This window comes from Gossypium raimondii, chromosome 2 (assembly GCF_025698545.1).
Source record: "Gossypium raimondii isolate GPD5lz chromosome 2, ASM2569854v1, whole genome shotgun sequence".
In the NCBI taxonomy this organism is placed as follows: domain Eukaryota; kingdom Viridiplantae; phylum Streptophyta; class Magnoliopsida; order Malvales; family Malvaceae; genus Gossypium; species Gossypium raimondii.
The window spans coordinates 45289323-45314650 of record NC_068566.1 but is presented as its reverse complement, the minus strand read 5'-3'; the positions used below and the strand labels follow the sequence as shown (position 1 = coordinate 45314650).

Here is a 25328-nt window from a genome sequence, read left to right as displayed (position 1 = left end):
ACCACGAAACTTATTTCACTATGCAACCACGTATGGATTCAAATTATACTGGTCAAATGTGGGTGGACGAAGTATTAAATGGGCACGATGATCGTTGCATGATTAGTTTTAGGATGCCAAAAAATATATTTCACGGATTGTTGCATGATTTGCAAACAAATTATGGCTTAAAGAATGGGAAAGTATCGGCGATGGAGAAGTTAGCATTATCATTGTACATTCTTGGAAATAGAGAATCAAATTCAAATGCAACAGAGTGATTTCAACGATCTGGGGAAACTGTTAGTCGAATTTTTACTGATATGTTGCATATATTTGCTCGAATGGGAATAGACACGATTAAACCCATTGAAGGTCAATTCGAGGAAGTACCGAACCATATTCGACATGATACAAGATATTGGCCTCACTTTAAGGTAAAATTTACACAATCTTTATATTTTTAAAACATAAATTATTTCTAACTTTTATCTCATTACATGTATTTATTTTAAAGGATTGTATTGGGGCCATAGATGGAACACACATAAAAGCATGCATTTCGCCTTCTTCTCAAATATCTTATATCGGACGGAAATGTGAACCAACTCAAAATATTATGGCAGCTTGTGACTTCAACATGTGCTTTATTTTGCATTTCACGTTGGAAAGGAACAAGACATGATAGTAGAATTTTTTACAAGCAATTAGAAAGCAAGAGTTGAAGTTTCCACACCTCCACCGTGTCGAACTTTAATTTTAATTACTTTTTACATAAAAATATTAAAATTTTAATTTATTTTAAACTTGATATTATGTTTTACTTTTTTGCAGAAAATATTATCTTGTGGATTCGGATATCCACAAATGGCGTGTTTTCTAGGTCCATATAGGGGGAACGATATCATTTACCTGATTTTCGTCGAGGTAATCATCAAGTATCTGGAAAAAAAGAAATCTTTAATCATGCCCATTCTTCGTTACGCTCTATGATTGAACGAACATTTGGAGTGTGGAAAAAAATGGCCAATATTAAGAGATATTCCAAGTTATTCATTCAACAAGCAAATTTTAATAGTTATTGCAACAATGGTTTTGCATAATTACATTCGAAGACATGCTTGGTCAAATGATGAGGATTTTCGAGAATTTGAGAATATACCGGACATGCCAGTCTCTTCAAGCCAGTTTGACAGAGGTGAATCGAGTTCTTCTAATAGAGAAAGTGACCTTGAAATCACAATGTTAAGGGAAACCATTGCAACTAGTTTAATGAATCAATATTTGTAAACACATTTTGTATCATAACCTAATTTCTAGTAATAATGAAACTTGTTATGTCTTATGTTACTATATTTTTTTTATTAAAAATCATCCGTTTAGATACTTCAAAATTAGATCCAAGTATAATGTTATTATTTGTGAAAATAATATTTATCATTGTTATAAAAAATATTTAATTATAACTATAAAAAAATTAAAAATAATTATCATTTTATCTAATAAATAATTTAAATTAATTATATAATTTATTAAAATATTGGAAGATACATTTTAATATTTTATTAAATGATTTTGCATATTTTAATAATTTTAAAAATCTAAAATAATTTAAATAACTTTTATTATATATCAATTATAATCTGATGTCCTTAATAGTCATTTTTCATTCTCACCTCACCGCTACAGCTGCATTTGAATCCAAACACACACTCCACCATTGTTTCTAATCTCACCGCTACAGTACCCAATCTCACCGCTACAGTAACTAATCTCACCGCCACCGCTGTTTTTAACCTCACCGGAGGTAAACACACCGCCCATCCAAACTAGCCCTTAGTATTTATGCTCTAATTTAGTCAGTTTTAATTTTTATATTTTTGAATTTTGAAATATAAGTTTTAATTCAAACAATAATTGCTAAATTCAATAATTTTCAAAATCTTATGCAACAAATATATTGTCACACATGTAATGTCATGTAAACTTACTATTTCCGTACAATACTTATAAAATAACATGTTTATTTATATAATAGATTTAATGACCACCGTTTAAGTTATAATTGAAATTTCAAGATTCAAAAATATTGAAATTAAAAATGAATAAATTGGTAAATAAGATTAAATTCACAAATTACCCATAGTATGAGATTAATAGTCGAATTTGACCTAAAGGATTAACAAGTATGGGTCATGACTAAAAATTTAAAATTCAAAAAGTACATCAAGAAAATTTTTTGATCAAATTAGAGTATAAAGATTTAGGTCTAGTTTGATAAACCATCGAGAAAATTAATATTTTCAACGATTTAATATTTTACACATATTTGATAATCTAAAATTAAAACAACTCAATAAATTTTTGAATAAAAAAGTGTGAAAAATATTAAGTAGATAAGAGCTACTTATCACTTAATGGAGAATATTTTCAATTAATTCAATTTGTTTTTATTTGTTTTAATATTATATTATTCTATGAAAACTTTACATTTAAATTTATTTTTTGTTTAGAATAAAATAAAATGTTTAAAATTAAGGATAAAATGTAGAATACATTTTTTATAATTTAAAATCTATATTTATCAAATAACCTAATTATATTCCGTAATTAAATTTAAAAATATATCAATCAAATTTTATAACTTGAATTCAATACTTAAATTTTCAGCACTTAGTTTTTTAGTTTATCAAACAATACCTAACTCCACAATTTACATACAGGGTGAAACTAGAATTTTTAATCGGCAGAGACCAAAAGTAAATTATAAATGTTTGGGGTTAAAATACATTTTTACCACTATACTAACTTATAATATTACCATTTTTTAAAGGACTAAACCACCCACCCCAGTGGCGGAGCCAATGGGGGCAGGCAGGTCCGACCCCCTAAAATAAAAAAATTTTATTTAGATTTCTTTATAATTTATAAGATTTTAAATTAATAATGGTAAAGTTGCACTTTAACCTCAAAAAATAATTAAAATTTGATTTAATCATTTAAAATGATAAAGATACAAATTATTAAAATAGTGAAATTACATTTTTACTATCGTAAAAACATACAATTTAATTTTGACTCTCAAAATTTTTTTATAACTTCGCCCCTGACCCACCCCGCTAACTTCACCAATGTTTACATAGAATATACAAACTAGTATAAAAATTAACCTTAGGCAATAGATTTTGAAATTAGGCAAAATGACTAAAGTTGTTTTTACTGATAAAAGTGAGTCAGTTAATAATTTATTGAGCTTAATACACAATGATATGCTTGGATGAATGAATATATAAGTTTATTTCATTACTAATGACTTCAATAAATATGAATAATTAGAAAAGTGATGAAAAGATATGATTAAAACAATATAGAAAGGTTTAATTAACATAATTTAAAATTAAATGCATAGTAATTATTTAATTTAAATAAGATTTTAAGATAAGATGAAGAAGGGAAAGATAAGAATAACATTGATTGAAGCATCAAGATTCCATATTGATTGTATTTGAACATTCTCTAATATCTTATATATATATATATATATATAAATGAGAAGTATTCTAATATTTTAATAATTTAATCATTAAATTTTAATATATTTTTAATTGATATAAATGTAAACTTTTTAATCGATTTAAAATATTATTTATATTAATATATATTTAGTGATTAAATTAATTTATATCAAAATTAATATTTATAGTTTATATGAATGAAATATAAAATATTATGATTAAATTATTGAAATATTAATCAGGATATAAGTAGATTTCTGTATATAAATAAATATTGGGGTGCATCTTTTGACGTCACCAAAACTGTTTACACCATTTATTTAAAAGTATTTAAAAGTTTAAATAATATTGAAGAAATTTATTGTGATATTCATCCCACCCGGCACGTTATCCTTTTGTACTCTGTTTGGACTTGCAAACACCGAAAGTTGTGTTCCCAAATTTTATGGTCAAAATATTCGTGGTTTTAGGTATGATTTATATTTAGTTGTGTTTATTTATTTAGATTTTGTCTTATTTTTATAATTTATTAAAAAAATTATACTACTTAAATTAATCTAAATAAGTAATTAAAAATATCTAAAGTCAAAATAATTTTATTCAAAAAATTTAATTAATGAATTTTAAATGATTTAAAATTTACCCCAAATTAGTTGGATGTATAACGTGATCTTAGGTATGATTATCGAGCATATTAAATTAAAATTATTCGTTTATTATTAAATTTTGATAAATTTATGAATATTAAAAAATTAGGGTCTTATACATACAAATTAATTCAATAAATTTTATTAAAGAATTATAAAATAACCGAATTTTAAAAGGTTGTTGATGTTGGAGCATACGAAATAAATAATTGTTTATTTATCAATTAATATATTATTTGTTACTTGAATTTATTTCAATGTTTTAATTTAATATTTAAGTTTCTTTCTCAATTTGGTACATGAATTTAGCTTCATTTTCAATTTAATACTTAAATTTTTCTATGTCCGAATTTAAGAACTTGGGTTCTTTTACTATAACACGTGTTAAAAATTCATTGTATCACATGATGCCATTTGATATGAGTACCAAATTAAACATTAAAACTAAACTTAAGCACCAAATAATATATTAACCCTTTATTTAATTACTTTGGCTATATTATATATATATATATATATATATATATATAATCCTACTAAAAGAACAACAAAAGGACCATCAACTTCCATTCAGTATTTTTGCATGTGAACACATTTTTACATATTTTATTCATCATTTTCAAGATTCAATTTGGCAAAAACAGAGCAAAGAATCAAATATTGAAACAAAAAATCCTCAATCAAACTTTGAAGTTAGATATGTCAGTAAGAAATTGGGAATTAAAACCAAAATTTAAGCCAGTGCCAAAAAAAAAAAAAATACCCAAACACAAACCCAACAGAACTATTAAGCAAAAATAGAACTTAAAAACACCAGTAGCTGGCATGAAAGGAGATGGAAGCTGGATAAAAATTAAAATTAGAATGTACAACTGAGTTAATAAAGTTTCATGTATATAATTGAATCACAATAAAAATTTCATGTGTATAATTGCACCAAACCAAAGTTTGTATCAAATAGCACATTGGATCAAAGTTCATATGTAGTTTTGAGATTTATCCCTACTAAATAAAATTGTAATGATCAAACTTTGTTGTGAAAATCATACATTTTATGCAGTACATGAGCCATGTAAAATACAAAAAATGCCTATTCCAGTGTGTTCATTTCAAAAGAATAAAAAGAAAAACACATTGCAGTGCACAAATAAAATTCTCACCATTCTAAGAAATTTAATAAACTCAATGATGACACTAGCAGCACATCAGCCATCAGCAAACAATTGCACATGATGATCAAATATAGATGAATATAAACCAAATCCCATTTACAAAAGCAATTCAACAAAAGAAGGGTGATATCAGTTTGCAAGATACGAATTTGCAGGCTCATGGAAACATATGTGTGTGCGTGAGAGAGAGACACATAGAGAGAGATAATGTGCTGCTTTGGGCAACTAAGCAGGATTTTCTGGACAAAGAAGGCATTACAAACCAGCATGATAGTATTGTGTTCCCTATTTTATACATCTTCAGGTACTCACTCATTGGTGAAGGCAGAGAGTAGAAACTAATGACATCCTGAACTAAACATTTAGGGTAACACATAGGCCATGAATATTAACTTTTAAAATGGTACCAAACCTGTTTTTGTTTACTTTTTCTGCATTTCTTTCTCCTTTTCTTTTCATTTGTTAAGAAGGAAATGAAGAAAAAGGAATTTGAAGCTAAAATATTGCCAAATCTGCAGCAGTGCCACTAAATACATGATGAAACACGGAAAAAGTAAAAACTGAAATTCTGATGCGTTTAGCAAGTTGTAACCTTTACAACAAACTTCAAGCAGCTAAAGCTGAGTCCATCAAGCAGAAGGAAACTAATCGGTGAGTAGGTCGAATATCATTTCCTGCATGATAAGAAAACTGGATTGTTATTTCGCTAGGTTATATAGAATAATTCCTATTGACTTATGAGAGATGAATATAGTTTTAAGATAAACCTTATCACAGACAGGACATGTGTCACTTCTTTCCATCCATTCAAGAATACATGCAAGGTGAAAATGATGCTCGCATTTTGAGATAATTTTTGGATTTTCTGCATCATACTCTAACAGGAAAGAACAAAAAAAAGGCTCTTTTAGCAACCTTACTACTTGAAAGTCAAAACAGAAGTTAGCAGATAATGATGTATGGGTAAGATATACCTTCCAAACAGGTGGGACAAACATCCTCCTCCTCCTCCTTTGTGGACACAATTGATTTAACTGGTTTTGAAATATCAACTTCTAGCCCCTTTAAGGATTCAATATCTGTATTGGATTGTGCTTTGCAGTCTTCCTTTGTGTTCTCGGATTTTATAGAAGTCTCTTGAGTATTTACAGCAACTGTTCCTTGACTGCAATTTACATTTGTCGTTTGCAATGTTTCATTGCTCTTACTGTTATGAATTCCTTGGATCACTGAAGAAGTCTGAGGAGGTTCTACAACTGCATCAAATGGCATTGGAGCAGGCGGAGGTCTATAAGCATCAGGAACAGATACCTCCAGATTTGTGTTAACCAGGAGCCCGGTTGAGAGGGCAGAGGCAGCAACATTGTGATATGATAAAGGAACATGCTCATCTGAGGCTTGTGGGTACTGTTAGAAGAAAATTCAACTCAAACAAAGATAACGAAAATGCATTCAATATGATAAGCAATTAGTTCAATATAGTTACCTATGGATGGGGATCAACTACTTCCTAATAAATAATAAGTATGAGAGTGGACAGGTCAACAAGAACTTCTGAATATTCATTTCTAATCTCAGGTTGTTCTACAGTTCAACTCTGACCCGTTTTAGTATTAAGTACAGGTGGGCAGATAATGACAAATGAGCAACTAGTAATGGTGAATTTGTGATCAGGTCATGATTCTTGAGCAACTCAATAAGAGTGACAAATTTTATAATCAGTTCCATCCAGACATCCATAAAAAATAAAGGGCCCAATATTTCAGCGAGTTTAAAACATTTTGATACTCTCAAGTGCTTCAAACTCATTTTATTCTACATCATGCATTCACCCAAGAAATTTTGCAGTGTGGCACTTCATAAAATATATAGTACTCTACACTGATGGGATGAGCTGAAACCGAGTTCAAAACATACAAAGCTAGTTGCAGCGTGAGAAGTAAGGATAAGAAGGTTAGGCTGAAAAAACTAAAAGAAGAAAATTGAGAAAAACAATTAGACATAGGAAGAAAATTTTACTGACATAATAATATGCTGGTGCACTACTCATTTCAACTCCTCCAGAAGAGCAACAGCAGCAACAACCACCCATTCCTTTCCCTTCTGTCTGCAGCCTATATAACACTACTTGTTACTCATTACATTAGAATCCCACACCATCACGAGCTGAGAGAATCTGTTGAGAAAAAGATTAAAATCACTTTTGAAGACATAAACAGAATATTAATCCATCCAGTAAACTCTGTAAACGATAAGCATCCCAAATGCCACATGACAACATGAAAGCTATTGTAACTAATAACGCAAAAATAGAGGCAGTTTGATGTGGTTCATAGATCTAAAAATGCCAATATCTAATAGAAATTCCAGAAAAATAATCAACAGCATGAAGTTCATAGAACATAAGTAAAACCCAACAGAAAGTAATAAATAATTATCTGGCTTCTTTCATATACTTATCATATACAAGCACACTGATGATAGAAAACATGAATAAGATCCTAAAACAAAGTCAAGCTCGCTGCTATTTCACTCTTCGTCTGGACATACAAAAGTTTGCAGACTCTGAACAACAGTAGTAGCAGAATGTTCATGTAAAACCAAAATCAACATGAACCAAGTTCAAAGACCTTAGCCCTTTTCAGTTCAACTGTCCTGCTATAATTCCATATCAAGAACTACAAAATAAATTCATCCAAATAGACCAATGAACTAAACTGAAAAACAAACAAGATTGTGATAAACCCCAACATAAATAACCCATCTGCTGAAATAATGGTAATAACAAATAGGTAAATTCAATATAAAAAAAAAAAAACAAGAATGAATTGCCTATAGTTATTCTTCATCAGCAAGCACTAAAACAGTAATTAATCCAATAAGAAAAGGCATCGAAATAGCTGAAATTGATAGTGTAATAGTAGAAAAAGAATCTTACATTGAAAAAAAAAAAAAGAACAGAAAATCAATAGCTAAAGCCAAACAACTAGATTTCACAAGATTGAGAAAAAACCCAGTAGAATTTATCAATAACTCAACAATCCAAGAGCTAACAAGAGGGAAAAATTAATCAACTTATGCTTACTAAAAAAACCCTAGAGAAAACCATTATTCAATCAAGAAGATAGGGAAGCCATATTCCCATGAGGAAAAAAAATGAAGAGGATACCTGTTGATCGAAACTTGGATTGGAAATTAATTCAAGAATTCCCAGTGAAATTTTAAAAAGAACTAAAAAATTAAAAAATAACGTGATTCTATTTCATTATTTTAGAGCGTGTAACTGTTATATGCTTGTTTCGTGTAGAAAGAACAAGTTTCAGTGAGAAAGGAAGACTCTCCATTAAAATTGAATCCTGCAGAATTTTTTTTGGTGAAAAGACCTCTCCAGTCCCTCCTGATTTTGATATTGAGCAAATTGGTCCCTATAAAAGATAAGAGTAATTTAATCCCTTTCAATTTCAAAAGTGAGCAATTAAAGACAATTAGTGTCGAGTTAATGTTTTCTGTCAATTGTATGTAATTTTTATTGGCATAATAACAAATTTAACTTTCAAATTTTAGACATTCTATCAATTTAGTCCCGATTTAACAAATTTAGCCTGCAACATTTGTGTAATGTTGAGGTTAAATTCGTTGATTTTTTTAGAATAAAGACCAAATTGACAAAGCTTGTAAACATTAATAGTTAAATATTTTGCTATATCAATCAAAATTATGTACAATTGGCAAAAGACATTAATGTCGTGATTAATTATCTTCAGTTACTCAATTTCAAATTTGACAAAGATTAAATTGCTTTGATTTTTTTGAGATGGACTGGAGAGATCTTTTACCAACTTTTTGGACTTGTTTTGTGGGGTTTCTTCACTCCGTAATCTATGATGTTTATCCATGTTATACATTAAAATTGAAAGGTGTAATACATCATTTGATACTCGAATTTGACATTTTTTTTCTAATGTGGTACTTGTGTTATTTTTTGATTCAATCCGGTACTTGCATTTGGCAAAATTTACATATTTTGGTTTCCAAAGGTAATAATGTTAATTTTTTAGTATTTAATCCTAATTTTAGAGTTGATTTGATAAAAGTTAATTGCTAATATTATATTAGGTTTGAATTTTTCATGATTTTTAATAGAATAAATTTAGTTTTAATTATAAAATTATTTAATTTTGTGTTTAATTTGTCAAATACAACCCGATGGATGTGATTTAATTTTGGTTTTAAAGTTGATGAAAGTTAATTGCTAACATTAATAATTAATTATGAATTTTCATCAAATCAACTATAAAACCTAAATTAAACACGAAAAGTTAACATTGTTGTCTTCAGTACCAAAATATAGTAACCACATTGGACCAAAAATAACATAGGTACCACATTAGAAAAAAATGTCAGACTCAAATACCAATTTATGCATTAAGCCAACACTAAATAAATAAAATAGGTGGCTAAACTACAATATAGCTCAAACAACTGTGATTTTCTTTCTTTTTTGGTCACTTAACTATGAAAATTTACAAAATAATAACCTAACGATTAATAAGTTTCTTTTTTATCACCCAACTATGAAAAATTACAAAATGGTCACCCAACTATTCAATTTTGTCTTTTTTGGTCACCAAAATGGAAACATCCAAAATCCAAGATAGTTGGGTGAGAAAAAAAGTTTACCTTTTTTGGTCACCAAAATGAAGACTTCAAAAAATCTAAAATAGTTGGGTGACCAAAAAAGATAAAATTGAATAATTTAGTTATCATTTTATAATTTTTCATAATTGGGTGACCAAAAGAACAGAAAAATCATAGTTCAGTGACTACTAGACCTGTCCATGGGCCGGGCGGCCCGGCCCGGCCCGACGGCCCGCCCGAAATATGGGAGGGTTTGGATAAAAATATAGGCCCGAAATATGGGTTTGGGCAAAAATTTAGGCCCGTTTAAAAAATGGGCCGAGCCTCGGGCAAGATTTTTTTTGGCCCGGACCCGGCCCGGCCCGAAAAATATTAAATATATATATTATTTTTAAAATATAATAGTTTTTTATTTCAAGTTTATTTACTTTCATTTCCTTGACAAGTGTTACAAAATAATAATAATAAAACATCAAGTTTGTTTTACTAATCAAATGTTAGATTTTGTTACAACAATTAATACAATTAATACAATTAATAATTTGATAAATTTACTAATCAAATGTTAGATTTTATTACAACAATTAATACAATTAATAATTTGATAATTTTAATAACAATTAGTTTTAATTTTATTAAAAAAATAATTTTAATTTTAATTAAAACGGGCCGGGCTCGGGCCCCATATTTTTTCTCCGGGCCGGGCCTGGGCAAAATCTCAGGCCCATATTTCGGGTCGGGCCGGGCCGGGCCAGGCCTAGTAAACGGGCTAACATTTTTTTGTAGGCCCGGCCCATGGACAAGTCTAGTGACAGCTAAAGTAGTTTACCCTATATATATATTTAAGTTATAGATTATCAATAGTTAGGCAAAAACACATGTCCAATTCCTCTTAGTTTAAATATTAAGCAAATTGGTCCTTCTAAAACAAACAAAGCAATTTGATCATAGTCATATGTGAAAGTAACCAACTAAGGATAGTTAGTCATGACAATTAATATTTTCCGTCAATTATACATAGCTTTAGCTTATATAATAACAAATTAAGTTCTCATTGTTTACATATGCTATTAATTTAGTCCTGATTTTATAAATTATCTGAAAAATATATAAATTTTAAAAAATCTAAAAGGTTCAAAAGAAAATATATATAAAAAAGAACTTTAGCTTCATATATATAAATAGATAAAATGTGTAAACTTGGATGACTAAATTTGTTATTATATCAATTAAAATAAAGTGAAATTGCTGAAGCTCGACCATCTCTGTGACCATGTGCTCATCGTCGCCCAATGTCACTGGAAAAATGATCAATCCTTTCAGTGCGATCAGCTGGCTGGCGAAGCCGTAAACCGGGCTAGCTTTCTTCAGGGTGGAATCCTTGAGTTCCATCTGGTACAAGGCCTTAGCAATGAAGATGTCAGCTGAACTCCCTGTATCCATAAGGATCCTTTTTATTTGGAATGAGGCTATGGTGCCTGAGACTACGAGAAGGTCATCACCCTCAGCATCTAACTCTTCTTTCCCATTTGCCTCAAAGAACTGGAATTGCTAGGAAAATATGGCCTTGTGCTTTTTAGTGGAGCAACAACAGACATGATACTCCGAAGATGAGCCTTCTGCTTAGAGTTGGAAGTGGCCCATTCTGCATTATCTTCGATCAACACATCAATAACCCCCTGCACAGGTTGTTTGCCCTTGTCATCTCTCCGAGTGTTGGATGGTCCTATCTCCCTATTATAAGACTTGGTTACTCAGGTGTGGCTCTCGTGCCAAAAACTACTTCAAGTGGTCCTATTGGATGACCGACTCAATGGCATTTTTTAGATGGATACAGTTCTCAGTGCAATTCCCAGGAGCGTTGTAGAACTAGCAATGATGATTGGAGTTGCTACGGTGTTGGCTCGGAAGCATTAGCAAAGGGTTTTCTAGTATCCTTTAATGTTCTACTTGGCTCTTGGTACGTGCGAAAACAGTTGTAGGGGGCCATGTTCCTCTTGTCTTGGCCACTCTTGTCATCTCTGATGGGTTCTAAGTGACGGGTAATTGAGGGTAGTGACCATTCGTTGCGCTCCCTGAGGTAATGCATGGTACTGTCTATTTTTGCGGTTGCCTACCGGAGGGCAAGTCCGGTACTATCCCGCGTAACTACAAGAACGGGATGGATTGTGTGGAGGATAGGAGTCCTAGCGCATGGGAGCGAAAAGTTTGGCATTATTTTGCTAGATTTTGTCACTCTCAGCAAATCTGTAGGCAATTTGATTCAGTGTCGAGAGCTTGTCCGGTAAGTTCCGGGAAATGTTGTACATGAGGAATTGGTGGGTTGTGCCAGCAATGAAGGCATGGATGACTAGATCATTTGAAGCTCCTTCTGTTATCATTGTGGCTGCATTGAATCGTCTCACAAAATCACGGAGGGATTGACCATGTTTATGGAAAATGGACATGCGGTACACAAGAGATTGTTGCAATGTCTTGTTGGCCAAAAATCGGCTCATGAGAAGGTGCGGATGGAGCCTCTTGGCAGGGTAGATACCATGCTGGGGCGGTATGTGTAAGCGTCATAAAGACGGCCCGACACTTGATTTCGCCGGATGCACCGAGGATGTTCATGTGGTTGTTGTAGTGGGCCAAATGATCTTTTGGGTCTCCTAAACCACCATAAGAGACCTTGGGAAATTTTAAAGGACGATAGGAGGTTATAGGCTAATACCTCTGCAACAAAAGGTTCATTGGAATAACTCCAACAAGCTTCATTAGTTTTAGGCCCTCAGAATTCTTACAACTACTTCATCTTTAGCTCTAATAAAAAAAAAAAAAAAAAACACTACTTCATCTTTAGCACTTGCATTTGTTCTTTCCAATGAGGTATAATTATCATGGAGGGCTCTGGCTTAGGAACTAATTAGGTGATTATTATAACAAGTGGATCATTCTGTTACTTTTGGTCATGCTGCCTGCAGAGGGTGAACTGAGTTCTGTCCTCCTCTTGAGGTTTTCGGTTTCCCTAGCTGGTTTCTACTCGCCTTAAGTTCCGCAATCAACTGCTTATTCTGGGCATTTTTTAGGTCTAGTAGGCGTTGGCGTTTCTGTTGTTCCTGAAATTGGTGTTGTTCCTTAGAGAGTTGCGCTTCTAGGCGGCATGTCTTCTTCTGCGTCTTCGTGACTTGCTGCTAAGAGCCAGGTTTTGGTGCTGAGAGACTTAATCAATAAGAGTGGTGGCAGCACCGACCTGGGGAGATGCGGTAAACCACCAGCTTGGGGGAGGATAGTGGTAGTATGGGGTAAGCATATCTGAGCAGAGAGGAAGAAACACCAGGTGGAGACTAAGAGTAACATAGTGTTGTTTGGTTAAGATTGATGGCTAGTGGCTGAGAGAGTGATGCAAGTGATTGAGTTGAAACAGGTAGTTGGGTTTATGTTTGGTTTGAAGGAAGCTTTGTTTTAAGGTTTGTTAGGTTAGCAGGGGTATTAGTTGAAGAAGGAGCCATGGTTCAGTACATGCTTACCGCATCAATTGCTGATATCATGATACAACATAGGAAGAGACAAGAAAAGATGATGGTGGAGATAAAGAGGTTAGTTCTCCTGAGCAAGGGGGACCCGAAGTAAGGAAATAATGGAGGAGAGGAGATTGTGACATTTAAGATAGTTGAAGGTTGGGAAAAAATCATTTCTTCATTATGCCGTTAGGTGTATATAGGGGAAGGTCTCCATGCTTGATAGTGTTACGTATGGGATAGCATGGGTGGTGGCTCGATCAAGTGACAAATTTGTCATGTGCTGATTATTATCAAATGGAAGCCTACTCTAATATGCTGAAGTTGTACGGAGTTGTTATGCTTCCCGTTAGTGTTATGTTCTCTTAGGTATAAGAATACACCCACTAATAACAGGTGGCCTAGTGGAGGACTGCTATTAGTGCGTGGCCTAGGTAGTGCAATGTGGAATATCATTTATGGGTGTTCTCAAGTCATTTCTCGTGTCACCACGTGTTCCAACCAAGTAAAGGTATAACAAACTTAAAAACAAAACAATTTTTTTACCTTTTAAAATTTTAATTTATTTTTTCAAAATATAATTTTAAAAAATTCAAAAATTTAACTATATTTTTTTGGGTGGTTGCCTTGCTCTTTCCTTGTACATACATCATGATAACTTTAAATTTAATTAAAATATTGATGTTAACAATATTAACATCGTTAATTATATTAATTAAAATTTTAATTTTAATTTTCTTAAAATATTATTTTAATAAAAATTATTTTTCATGATGAATTTAAATTAATATTTTATAAAAAAATATTTTTATTTATTACATAATTATTAAATCTTTTTCCATTTCAATATTTATTTTTGTAAAGAAAATAGTATTGTTGATTTGATTGAGGGTATGGGTCCATTGCTAGTCTGAAATATCTGGAAAGTTGTATTATAGCCCACTCCACTAATGGCTAAGCGACAATGCCGTCTGCCATGAATGCCCGTGCCAATGATGAAATAAGTAGGGGCAAAAAAGTCAAAACACCCATTTTCAATTTTAACCATCAGCAGCGGCAAATAATTAAGAAGCAAATGGGAAATCCATATGTCCCCATCACCTACTGTTGCACAATTCTCCATGCCACCAAATGCCAGCCTGCACGGCTTCCCCCTATCATCATTTTCCTTATAATTGTGGGCTGGCTTTACTTTCCGCTAGTCAAACTATAATTAAAAAGGTTTTCAATATGCAATTTTTTTTTTCTAATTTGAGATTTTAATCCCAAATTAAAAATTAAATTTATTTCTTCTGTCAATTATATGAAGATTGCCTTTAAAAAATTTTAAAAATAATCACTTTTATTTAACTTAAATTACATTTTAATCACTTATATTTAAAATATTACGTTTTAATCACTTACGTTATCGTTCTGTTATGAAATAATTATTCTACCATTAAATTTTATTACCTCCCTAATGATAAATTTTAAATGCCAACTTGAATATCTAACTTAAACAAGAATAATTTTTAATTAAGTAAATTTAATTAATTAAAATTTTAAATTAATTACAACTTGAACTGAAAAAACTATTACTCCTTTTTCTTTTAGGTTTTTTCATTTTAACTGAAAAACGATTCTCATCTCAATTAAACATCCAAATTGATAGTTAAAACTCAATTAAACTACCACGTAAGAACTTAACGATAAACTGACTAAAAATAACATTTCAAACATAAATAACTAAAATATAATCTACAACAAATAAAAATGACTACTTTTATAATTTACCTTAAAAAATATTTTAACTTTTAAATACAGAGATTAAATCTCAAATTTTGTTCGGAGATTTCAGTCGCTAGTAGTAAGTTTCAGTGAAGTCCATGAAAGGGGTAAGGGGTAAATTGCATTGTTGGAAATAGTAGATATACTAGAAGAAAATTAACAAAAGGGCATAGACCCTCTATATTACAAAGGTTAGAATCCGGTTGGTCGGTTGAGCGACAACTCTTCCCAATTAGTCTTTTTTTTTTCAAATTAGATTCTAATCTAAGGTTAGAGTTAAAGATATGTATGTAAATTATACAATGTTTGACAACACTCAAAGTTGCTCACCCTTGGTGTCACCGTCTACCGTTTTCAGTCTCTTAGCCGCTGTGATGAATTCCGATATCACGTGTACCTCGTTCAACGGCAGCTGTATATAAATAAAACGGATGTTAGGTTCAAGCAGAGTAGCATAACCATGGTAACCATGCATTCATGTATATGTATGTGTGGATGGATGGATGTTGGACCTGTGACATAAAATGCTGCTGCACAGTATTAAGCAGTTGTTCCCTTGGTGAATAAGCATTGATGCCACCCTACAAAAATTCCAAACAAAAGAACTCTAACCATACTTTTCATTTACATCCTTGAAAAAAAAATTCACCGAGGTAAACGGTTCGAAGGACGTACGAGTTTGAAGTGTTTGCAATATCTTCGTAACGAGTTGGTATCGAGTCTTGCCAAATTTACCTTCAGATATCGGAAGACAAACACAATACAGTCAGAAAGTGTTCGATGAAATTAAGGGTATGTGCAATGGTTAAAGTTGGGTGGACACTAACCGATTGTGGCGCATGAATAATGGATCGGACATCTCTGTAACCGTTACGATTCGTTGATTTCATGGATGCAGATGGAACCCAAGGTTTCGTATGTCGAACTCTGGGTTTCGCTGGCCTCTGGAACTCGATGCTACTAGCTGATCAAAGAGACGAAAAGGGGATGATCCATTATGTTAAAACCGACATCGATGATTTTTAGTTAAAACTGTTTTGACTTACGGAAATCATGGTCTTTCTCACCAATGTCGGAGCCACTGCTCGAGTTATCCAAATCATGATCATCGTCTACTTCGTTGCCGGTAGGATGTTCCAACACGCTCAATGCGTTTCTTTGCAACTTGACTTCAACGCCATTCTTCAAAACCTTGAAAATGGCAAGCACTAGTGCGTCACATAATATGATTCTTCCACAAAAAAAAGTCAACAAAGTAAGTGCTCACTAGCTATAAAAAAAAAGGGTTTAGCCGCAAAGGTATATCCAAATTAAAAAAACAAATCTTATCATAACCAGTTTCATTAAGGACACAACATCATAAACTAAGATGATGTCTGGTCCGTCTTCCCCAATTAAAAAACCGATAAAAGGCTAACCAAAAGTTAAAAGCTTTATGTTCACTAACACGGATATGCTCAACTTCCTTAAAAATTGATGCAGACAGCAACCAAATATAATTCTTCTATCACTTGTACGAAAAATTATTTTATGGACCATTCCCACCGCATCATCCATGATCTACTTTCAATTATTTAATAACATTTCATCAATTTTTTTCATGTCATTGATACATAATTTTGATAATTTTTTACCCTGAATTTTAAATCCCAAATCACGAACCTTGAATCCTGAATAGGGGTTCAAGATTTAGAATTTGAGTTTGGGATTCAACATTCAAGTTTGGATTTAGGGTTCAGTGTTAAAAAATTACCAAAATTAAGTGTCAATAACATGAAAAAGATTGCTGAAATGTTGTTAAATAATCAGAAAGGGACCAAGGATAATGCGGTGAGAAAAGTCCATAAAATAATTTCTTTTGCTCATAATTTTGATCGATATAATAACAAATTTAGTCCTTGATATTTACGCATTTTGTCAAACTAGTCTTGAATTCAGCCTCTTGCAGGCTAAATTTGTTAAACCATGACCAAATTGACAAATGTGTACACTTTAAGCACTAAATTTATTATTGTACCAATTAAATCCATATACAATTGATGAAAACATTAAAACTTTCCATTAGTTACTCACTCTCCAAATAGACGAAAATTAAGTTGTTCTAATTTTTTTGAAATTGAGAGATAAGTAGAGATGTTCCGAATATATATATATATATATATATATATATAAAACGAGAATCTAGCCGTATCCATATCTGATATGGATATGTAAAACAATTACAATGCCCTATGGAAAAAGCATAGACCATAGTTACTCCAAAGAATAATCCACACCAATTAAGGACCACGTTGGTAAGACTTAGAAACCATAGACCATAGTTACTCCAAATCAAAGGTTCTTTTTTTTTTAAAACCCAAAATTAGTAACAACCTAAGACTTGAAAAAATCATATTGATTAAGGTGAATTTGCATTAAAAAAAGAAGCAGCCAATAATAATGAAGGTAAAGAGCGGAAAATACCAGCCAATGCCAACCACCAAGGCCCACAGCTTTCTTGACTACGCCTTGTAAACCAACCAATACTGACTTTGTTCTATTGTTTCCAGTGACAATAACTTTGGTGTGTCTCGGTAAAACCGATAGCTCTTCGTCGCCGCTTTCTTCCCTGAACGGTGACAGTACCCGAGATGAACACAATTCCTGCTCCAACATTCTTTTTTTTTTCCCTTCTGTTAGTCGATTCTCAAAAATACCCAGATCCTCAAAAACTCCGCAATTATCTTCGCATTTAATTTAAAATTTCTGGAAAAAAAGAGAAACCCAGATTTTGAATGTGAGTTTTGGGTTTAGAGAAAACCAATTCACTGATTCACGGGACTTGGATTGATATCAATTAATGAAACCCTCTCCCTCCCCCCCTCAAAAAAAGAAAAAGCAAAGAAGGGGATGCTATCTCATAATTTAGTTTCTTCTTGATAAAGCTTGTTGATGATACCACCTGAAAAACAAGCAAGATTTTGAGTTATATTTGAAACCCGTTTTGTATGTATTAAGAAATTGAAACACAATCAGAATTGTCATATTTCTGCTAATCATCAACATCAACCCGTGAAAAAAACAAAAGGAAAAAGATTTTTGTAAAGCTGAATTGTACACATCAATAACTTACAAAGAAAAAAAAATATGTTTGGTTGCTGAGAGAATTTTTACCATATAAAGAAAGATAAGGAATCCCAACTATAAAACAAAGGTTTTAGTGATGAAGAAAGCCCATTTAACCTTATGAGGTAAGCATTTAGAAACAAGAAATTAAACTTGGGTATACACTTCAAAAACCCATTAAATCTAAAAACAGAGAGAGAAAAAGAGCCAAAAAGTAGAGGTAAAATTCTATTTGCTGCAGTTTTTTTTCCAGGAAACTGTATTAAAACAGAGCAATGTTTCTCACTTTCAAGTTCTGCTCAAATTCAATATATATAAAAAAAAAAATCAAAAACCCAAGTGGGAATTAACAAGTTTTTTTTTTGGGTATTATAAGAGAATCTTGCATTGAATAAAAGAGAACAAAAGTTAAACCCAAAAAATCTGATGTACCTGCAAGAGCACGAGAAAAATGCGAAACGATTGAACGAAGAAAGAAAAAACAGAGTACGAGATGGATTTTGGGTTCGTAACGGATCTGTAGTGAATACTGAATGGTGACTTAAAACAAATGGATAAGAAGAGATAGAAAAGAAAAACGGCTATGAACTGAGCAGAAAAAAAAAACTGGGAAATGCACAGCTTTTAAGAGAAAAATTTAATAGAAGAAAGAAAAAAAAAGAAAAAAGAAAATGGGAAAATTAAGTGAGAAAATAGAAGGAAAAAAAGGGAGAGAGAGAAAAAGAAAAGTATAGAAAAGAATTTATGAGAGAGAGAAAGGGAAAGGGGGATGGTGGGAAAAGCACACTAAATGCTTACCAACTGCCATGGAAACGACCTGCCATGTGCCGTACGGTCACTCCTTTCTTTTTCTTTTTTCTACCGGCTATACCCGGTTTTGTTTATATTTTTTATTTTGCGTTTGGGGATGACTCGGCTAAACTGTTATTTGAGCCGAGCTATCGTGTGTGTTTTTGCCTTATACCTTAAACAAGCCCTCAACAGAATCTTTAAATAATCAATTATTAAATTCGCATCCAATTAAATATTATAGTTTAAAATATAAAAATATTAAAATTAATATAATTTTATAAAAATTATAGAACAGACTAAAACTTATAAATATTACAAATGATATTTAAAATTTTTAATAAATTATAAAATTAATTAAACATATTTAAATTATTTAAAATTTTATAAAAACGTATTAAAATTCTTAAAAACTTATAAAAAATTATTTAAAATATTAAAATTGATATAAACTTATGAAAATTATTAAAAAATCATAAGAACTTAAACCGGATCATACCAATCAATCAGACCGGTTAGATTGAAATTGACAAAGGTATCTGTCGAAACCGTTTTTTGAAAACAAAAATTTTAGTTTCAACTTAAAAATAAAAACTGGAGTCGCCACCGATCCTTTATTAAGGTGTGATCGGCCCACCGAATAAAGGAGGAGTTACCAAAGCTGCTAGAGGAAAGGTGCAAATGGCTCGAGGAGAAATTCAGGGCGATGGAAGTCACTGAAAGCTGTCGTGGGATTGACGCTAAAGAGCTGAGCTTAGTTCCTGATTTGGTACTCCCTCATAAGTTTAAGATGCCGGAATTCAAGAAGTACAATGGGACGACTTGCCCAGAGGCTCATAGCAGAAAGGGCTAGGGTTTCTGGACTGGGCTAGGGTTAATGTAATTGGGCTGAATTTTTGGGTTTAGTCTGTAGATGAGTAATTGGGTCTGTTGTGTTTTTATTTTGTATGGGCCCGGGCAGAAAAATTGGGTATTACAGCATCGATTCAGAGAAAGTTATTAGATCAGTTGACCTGGGAACCGAACAATTGAACCGGCTTTTTTATTTTTATTTTAATATTTTTATCTAACCAAAATTTTGTTATCCAACTTTTAACATATGTTAGAATGAAATATTTTGACTGAGATTCTCAAAACCGATTCAATAGTCAAAACAGTCTGGCCACCAGTTAGCCAATTTGACTAGTTCATTCAATTAAATTAAATAAAACACTAAAACTATTTTTAAAAAACTGGTTCCACCGCCTGGTTCCTAGGTCAAACGACCTAATGACTTTCTCTAGACCAATACCTTTACCGATTTCAGTCTAACCGATTCAACCGACTAATCTAGTCCAATTCAAGTTTTTATGATTTTTTATAGGTCTTTATCAATTTTATAATTTTTAATAATTTGTTATAATTTTCTATGTTTTTTTAAGAATTATTTAGAATTTTAATACATTTTATAAAATTTTAAATTTTTTAAATATATTTTAAATTTTATTAGAATTATATTTTAATTTTTATAGTATTATAATATTTTTATATTTTTATTATAATTTTATAAGTTTATATAAATTTAAAATTTTTCAAATATTTTATTTTTAATAAAATTTATAAATTTTAATAATTCTTTTTTCTACTTTTTTAATTTTTCGATTTTGTAATCATTTTATGAGAAAATATTAGATTAAACCTAAAGTTGCCACACTTCACCATCTGATTGGTTCGTTAATTTATTTTAATAGTCAACATGGTCAATGACAAAAATCATTAATTGAGGGGCTCAATTAATTATTTTAATTAACGACTTCAGCTTAATTGGGTGAAAAATAATACATGGGTTTAATTGATTTTTTCACATTTTCTTAAGGGCTTTCTTGATATATATAAGCCTTTTCTTTCACATTTTAACTTATGCTTTGATTTGGATCAAATTCTATTATTAGATTTTGTACTTTGCATGAGTAGTGGATTTAGCCCATGTACTTTAATTTGGTAATTTCAGTTCCTTTATTTTTAAAAATTTGAAAAATTTTAGTCATTACCAAATGATAACTATTATTTATTAAGTTTGATTATTTTCAAAATCTAACGCGTCAAACATATTATTGCATTTGTGTCAAACATATTAGTAGCTTTAATTTTTTTCAAACTAAATTTTTGTTTTGTTGGCAGTGGTGGTGACATTCAGACTAGTTGTTAGGTCGCAACTTTTACAACAATATTTTCATGATTTTATTTTGTTTTAAATTTTAGTTCATATTATCGTGGTTTTGTCCACAGTTTTATGGTTTTATTTTTTTTCCACATTTTTTGTAGTTTTTGTTTTGTCAACTTTGTTTCCTTTGGAAGCATATGTGGTTTTGTTTTCAATTTTCAATTTCTAGTCATGTTCTAGTGCATGTGTGAAATTTTCCAATATAATAGTGCCACTAGATCTATTAAGTACCGTTCTCCAAGAGTTTTATTATGATAAAATCATAGTGATGGTGATAGATTCAAGATAATGATGAGAAAGATAAGTCATATGAGACTTAACCTTTTCTGCATTACTGATACGGTGGGTCTCTTAGGACTTTTGGTAGTTTTTTCTTAATTGATCAGTGTTCATTGTCAAGTTTATTTGATAATGGCGAGGATAAAATGCAAATTTTAACGATTTGATCAAGTTAATGTATCTCTGGTTTGCTTCTAAATTTTAACATTTTGAATTCACTTGAACTAAATTTTAACTCGAAATTACCCAAACAACCTGTAATGGTTTGAACAAAAAGTGATCAAAATCTAAAATGAGGAAATCCTAAAAAGAATCGAACTTAAAATGACCTAAAATGAAATGATCCAAACTTGAAATAACTTGACTTGAAATTGACCCAAACAAAACTAACCTAAAAGTTTTAAATTTTGAATAGGCATGAATTAGATTAACTGGACCTAAAAATAACTCAACTTGCTAGATTGTATATGATATCCTTAAATGTTAGTGTCAAATTTATATAATCTTAATTGAATTCTAATTAAGGCTAGTTGGGCACCGTTATTACGATTGAGAAGTGTTTTTGAAAAGCTTAATTTTGAAAAAATGCTTTTGAAAAGAACAATTTGTAGTTATGGGTGTTTGACATTGTTGTTAAAAATTACGGTGGAAAGCCAAAATATCCATTTTAGACATTGTTGAATCACACAGTTGCTAATTGCATAGAAACTAAATGCTTGACTGGAAGTACTTGGCTACAGTGGTCACTTCGTTACCACTCTGATTAACTAATAAAACAGAGTAAACAAGTGCTACTAAAGATTGTATATGCAATTCGATTCCCTTACGTCTGCAAAGCCTAACTTAGTAAGTAATTCCACCATCTTTAATCCTCGATACAACTAGTGAAAGTTCTATCACTCACCAAGTATAGCAACATCACTTATGTATCTTAAAGACCTAGAACACTCACCTCTAAATTCTACCCTTAAGAACTTAGGTTATAAACATACGTTGTTTACTCTCAAATGCACTCACAAATACATTCCTCGATGAACAATAAAGTATTCTCAAATACTCAATACATAAACTTATATAAGGCTCTCAATATGCAATAGTTTTAAGAGACTTGATAACATCTGAAAATTAAATATTTTTAATTAATTAATATGAATTATTTTAAAATTAATTATACATGAAATATTTGAATAATCTAATACAAAGATATTTGTAAATGATATTTAAATAATTTGATATAATGATATATAAAATATAAAATAATTTTAAATTTTAAATATTTTGAAATAGTTAATATAAAGAAGGATATTTTAATAATTTCACTTTAAAACACAAACACTAAAACACCTAGATCATATTTTTTGTGTTTGGATAGAAAACACTATTGTTTAAACCATTCTAAATTTCAAGTAAACTTTCTATTTATCCAAACTCAGTTCCATACCTAATATTTGTAATTAAACCTTTCAAATTTTAAATAGACCTTCAATTCTAGGCGAATAACCTGATTATTGAATAAATGGGTAAACTATTAAAATAGTCAAATTTGTTTAATTCAGGTTACATTTTAGTTAATTATGTTTGAAATGTTATGTTTTAGTCACTTACATTAACGTGTTGTAACATTTTAGTCACTGAGCCATTAATTGTTGTTAATGATGTAATGGTAAGCTGACGTGATACGTTAAATCATCATTTCAAACAAAAAAAATTAGGTTACAAATACAATTGGTCTCCATATTTTTTTCATTTTGAGCAATTTATTTTTTCATTTATGTTCTTTTAACTTTCTTTTTTTTTCTTTATTTTTTATCTCTTCTGCTTCTTCCTCGGTTTTCCTTCATTCTCTATCTCTTTTAATGTAGCTTTTCTATGTTTTCCATTTGTTAAATTTAAAGGGAAGAAGAAAAGGAAAATAAATAAATAAAAGAAAAATTTAAATTGTTCAAAAATAAAAGTATAGGGACTAATTTTAACAAATAGAAAACATAAAAACTACGTTAAAAGAAATGAAGAAGGAGTAAAACAAAAGGAGAAGCGAAGGAATGAAAATAAAAAAGAAAAAAAGTTAAAATAACATAAAAGAAAAATATGGGGACTAAATATATAATTTAACCTAAAATTTTTGTTTGAAATGATTATTTAACGTGCTATGTCAGCTTACGTTTACACCGTTAATAGAAATTAATTGCTTAATGACTAAAATGTTATAACATGTTAACATAAGTGACTAAAATATAATTTAGTAAACAAAAATGACTATTTTGATAGTTTAGGGTAACTTTTAACTATTACCGCCAAAACTATTTTGTTTTTTCAATTATTAGAGTAAATTGTAATAGTTGTGTTATTTCGGTGGTATTATTGGGATGGGACCCAGTGTTATCGGGACTGGGTTGATAGTGATCTTGTGGGGCCCCTGGGTTCCTTGTTTGTTGTGAAAAACATTGTTCTGCATGGTTTATACGGCCACACACGAATCCTTCGTGACTCCATTAAATGCTTATTTATGCCTTATGTTCCTGTTTTTCATTATTTCTTCAATTTGGTCCCTCCTTCCCATCAATCATTTATCCTTGTTGTATAAGTTTTCACTACTACATTATATAATATAATAGGATATCCTTTTGGCATGTACTAAATACTTTGGTAAAAGTTTCAATGCTCTCAAATGTAAAATCATTTATAAAGTTTCATGATATGCAACGTGTCATAGATAAAAGGCTTTGAAAATATATTTTTTAGTTTAGGGCCAATGTCAGAGGATAGTCAGATGTATTGTCTCTAAGAATGACAAAACTCAAGCTGTCCGATGAATTTTAAAAGATTCTTTTAAAAAAAGTGAATACAAGCTGGAGTGGAGTATGCTTTTTTTTTTATGAACTATGAGTATGAAATAATTATGGTGATTGATTGTCGTGCCTCGTTCCACTATACAAAGATAGCATTTTATCTTTGTATATAGATAACTGTTAAAAAGGGTAAAAATGTAATAACGAGTTACAAAAAAGTTTTCATATATTTTATGTTTTAAATTGTTTTTTTGAAGCACTATATTTAAATATTTGCTTACCTTTGACAGCTTAGTTTTAGCTCAGTTGATATTGATATTATTGTCAATGCAAGAGGACATGGGTTCGAGCAAACTAAAGCGTATTTATCCTCTTATTTAAGAGTTGGAAAGAAAATTATAAATAGTTCTAAACATTGTATCCAATGATGCATCCAATATTCATGAAAGTGATAATAATTTTATTATTATATATCCATAACGGATCAAAACAGATGGTAATAATTTAGCAACATTCACCACCATTTTATTATAAAAGTTAAAATTTCATACAACTTCAACCTTGCAAAAGGTAATATACATGTCATGAACAATATCTTGAATGAATGTTAATTAGTATGGAAAAAAAGGTAGATTTCGTTAAAATAATAAATAAAATAATACAATTACTTAAAAAAAACTTTTTTATTAAAAAGATTAAAATATCCACCGATATCTTAAAAGATTAAATTGTTTATTAAATAATCCAAGCTCTCTTTATTTTTATTTTTTTTCTATCCAAAGTCGAAACTTATCATACAATAATATTAGAGGTGTTCATGGGCTGGGCCCATAAAAAAATTTTGGCCCGCATACTAGGCCCGGGCCGAAATATGGGCCTAAAATTTGGTCCAAGCCCGGCCCGAGAAAAAAAATCTTAGGCCCGAGCCCGGCCCGGCCCGTTTTT

The 25328-nt window shown here is 30.8% G+C and overlaps 2 protein-coding genes across 4 annotated transcripts; both read right to left on the bottom strand.

The window, feature by feature from the left end:
• Positions 1-5514: 5514 nt before the first annotated feature.
• LOC105789109 (probable E3 ubiquitin-protein ligase RHB1A) lies at positions 5515-8628 on the bottom strand. Its single transcript, XM_012616340.2, has 5 exons — positions 8483-8628; positions 7337-7489; positions 6288-6720; positions 6081-6190; positions 5515-5987 (listed from the first exon to the last, which is right to left on the bottom strand). Exons 2-5 carry the CDS (start codon positions 7403-7405, stop codon positions 5958-5960), a joined length of 642 nt encoding a protein of 213 aa, XP_012471794.1. The 5' UTR covers positions 7406-7489; positions 8483-8628; the 3' UTR covers positions 5515-5957.
• A 6698-nt stretch (positions 8629-15326) lies between these two features.
• Positions 15327-19017, bottom strand: LOC105789108 (uncharacterized). Of its 3 annotated transcripts, none has more exons than XM_012616338.2 (7): positions 18756-19017; positions 17682-18159; positions 16265-16409; positions 16046-16182; positions 15894-15953; positions 15731-15799; positions 15327-15630 (listed from the first exon to the last, which is right to left on the bottom strand). In XM_012616338.2, the coding sequence occupies exons 2-7, from the start codon at positions 17871-17873 to the stop codon at positions 15535-15537; spliced, it is 699 nt and encodes a 232-aa protein (XP_012471792.1). In that variant the 5' UTR covers positions 17874-18159; positions 18756-19017; the 3' UTR covers positions 15327-15534. The 3 variants fall into 3 exon arrangements, with proteins under 3 accessions (XP_012471792.1, XP_012471793.1, XP_052483589.1); XM_012616339.2 differs by having other exon boundaries at positions 16286-16409; XM_052627629.1 differs by lacking the exon at positions 18756-19017 and adding an exon at positions 18372-18625.
• Between the last annotated feature and the right edge of the window lie 6311 nt (positions 19018-25328).

What these genes read in the sequence shown, in the direction of transcription:
- LOC105789109 (XM_012616340.2), bottom strand. Translation starts at nt 7,405, where the DNA reads ATGGGTGGTTGTTGCTGCTGTTGCTCTTCTGGAGGAGTTGAAATGAGT. An exon ending in TTGTCCCACCTGTTTGGAAG is followed by an intron (nt 6,191 to 6,287) that starts GTATATCTTACC and finishes CTTTCCTGTTAG; the next exon opens with AGTATGATGCAGAAAATCCA. An exon ending in CATGTCCTGTCTGTGATAAG is followed by an intron (nt 5,988 to 6,080) that starts GTTTATCTTAAA and finishes CTTATCATGCAG; the next exon opens with GAAATGATATTCGACCTACT.
- LOC105789108 (XM_012616338.2), bottom strand. Translation starts at nt 17,873, where the DNA reads ATGTTGGAGCAGGAATTGTGTTCATCTCGGGTACTGTCACCGTTCAGG. An exon ending in TGAGAAAGACCATGATTTCC is followed by an intron (nt 16,183 to 16,264) that starts GTAAGTCAAAAC and finishes CTCTTTGATCAG; the next exon opens with CTAGTAGCATCGAGTTCCAG. An exon ending in TTATTCATGCGCCACAATCG is followed by an intron (nt 15,954 to 16,045) that starts GTTAGTGTCCAC and finishes CGATATCTGAAG; the next exon opens with GTAAATTTGGCAAGACTCGA.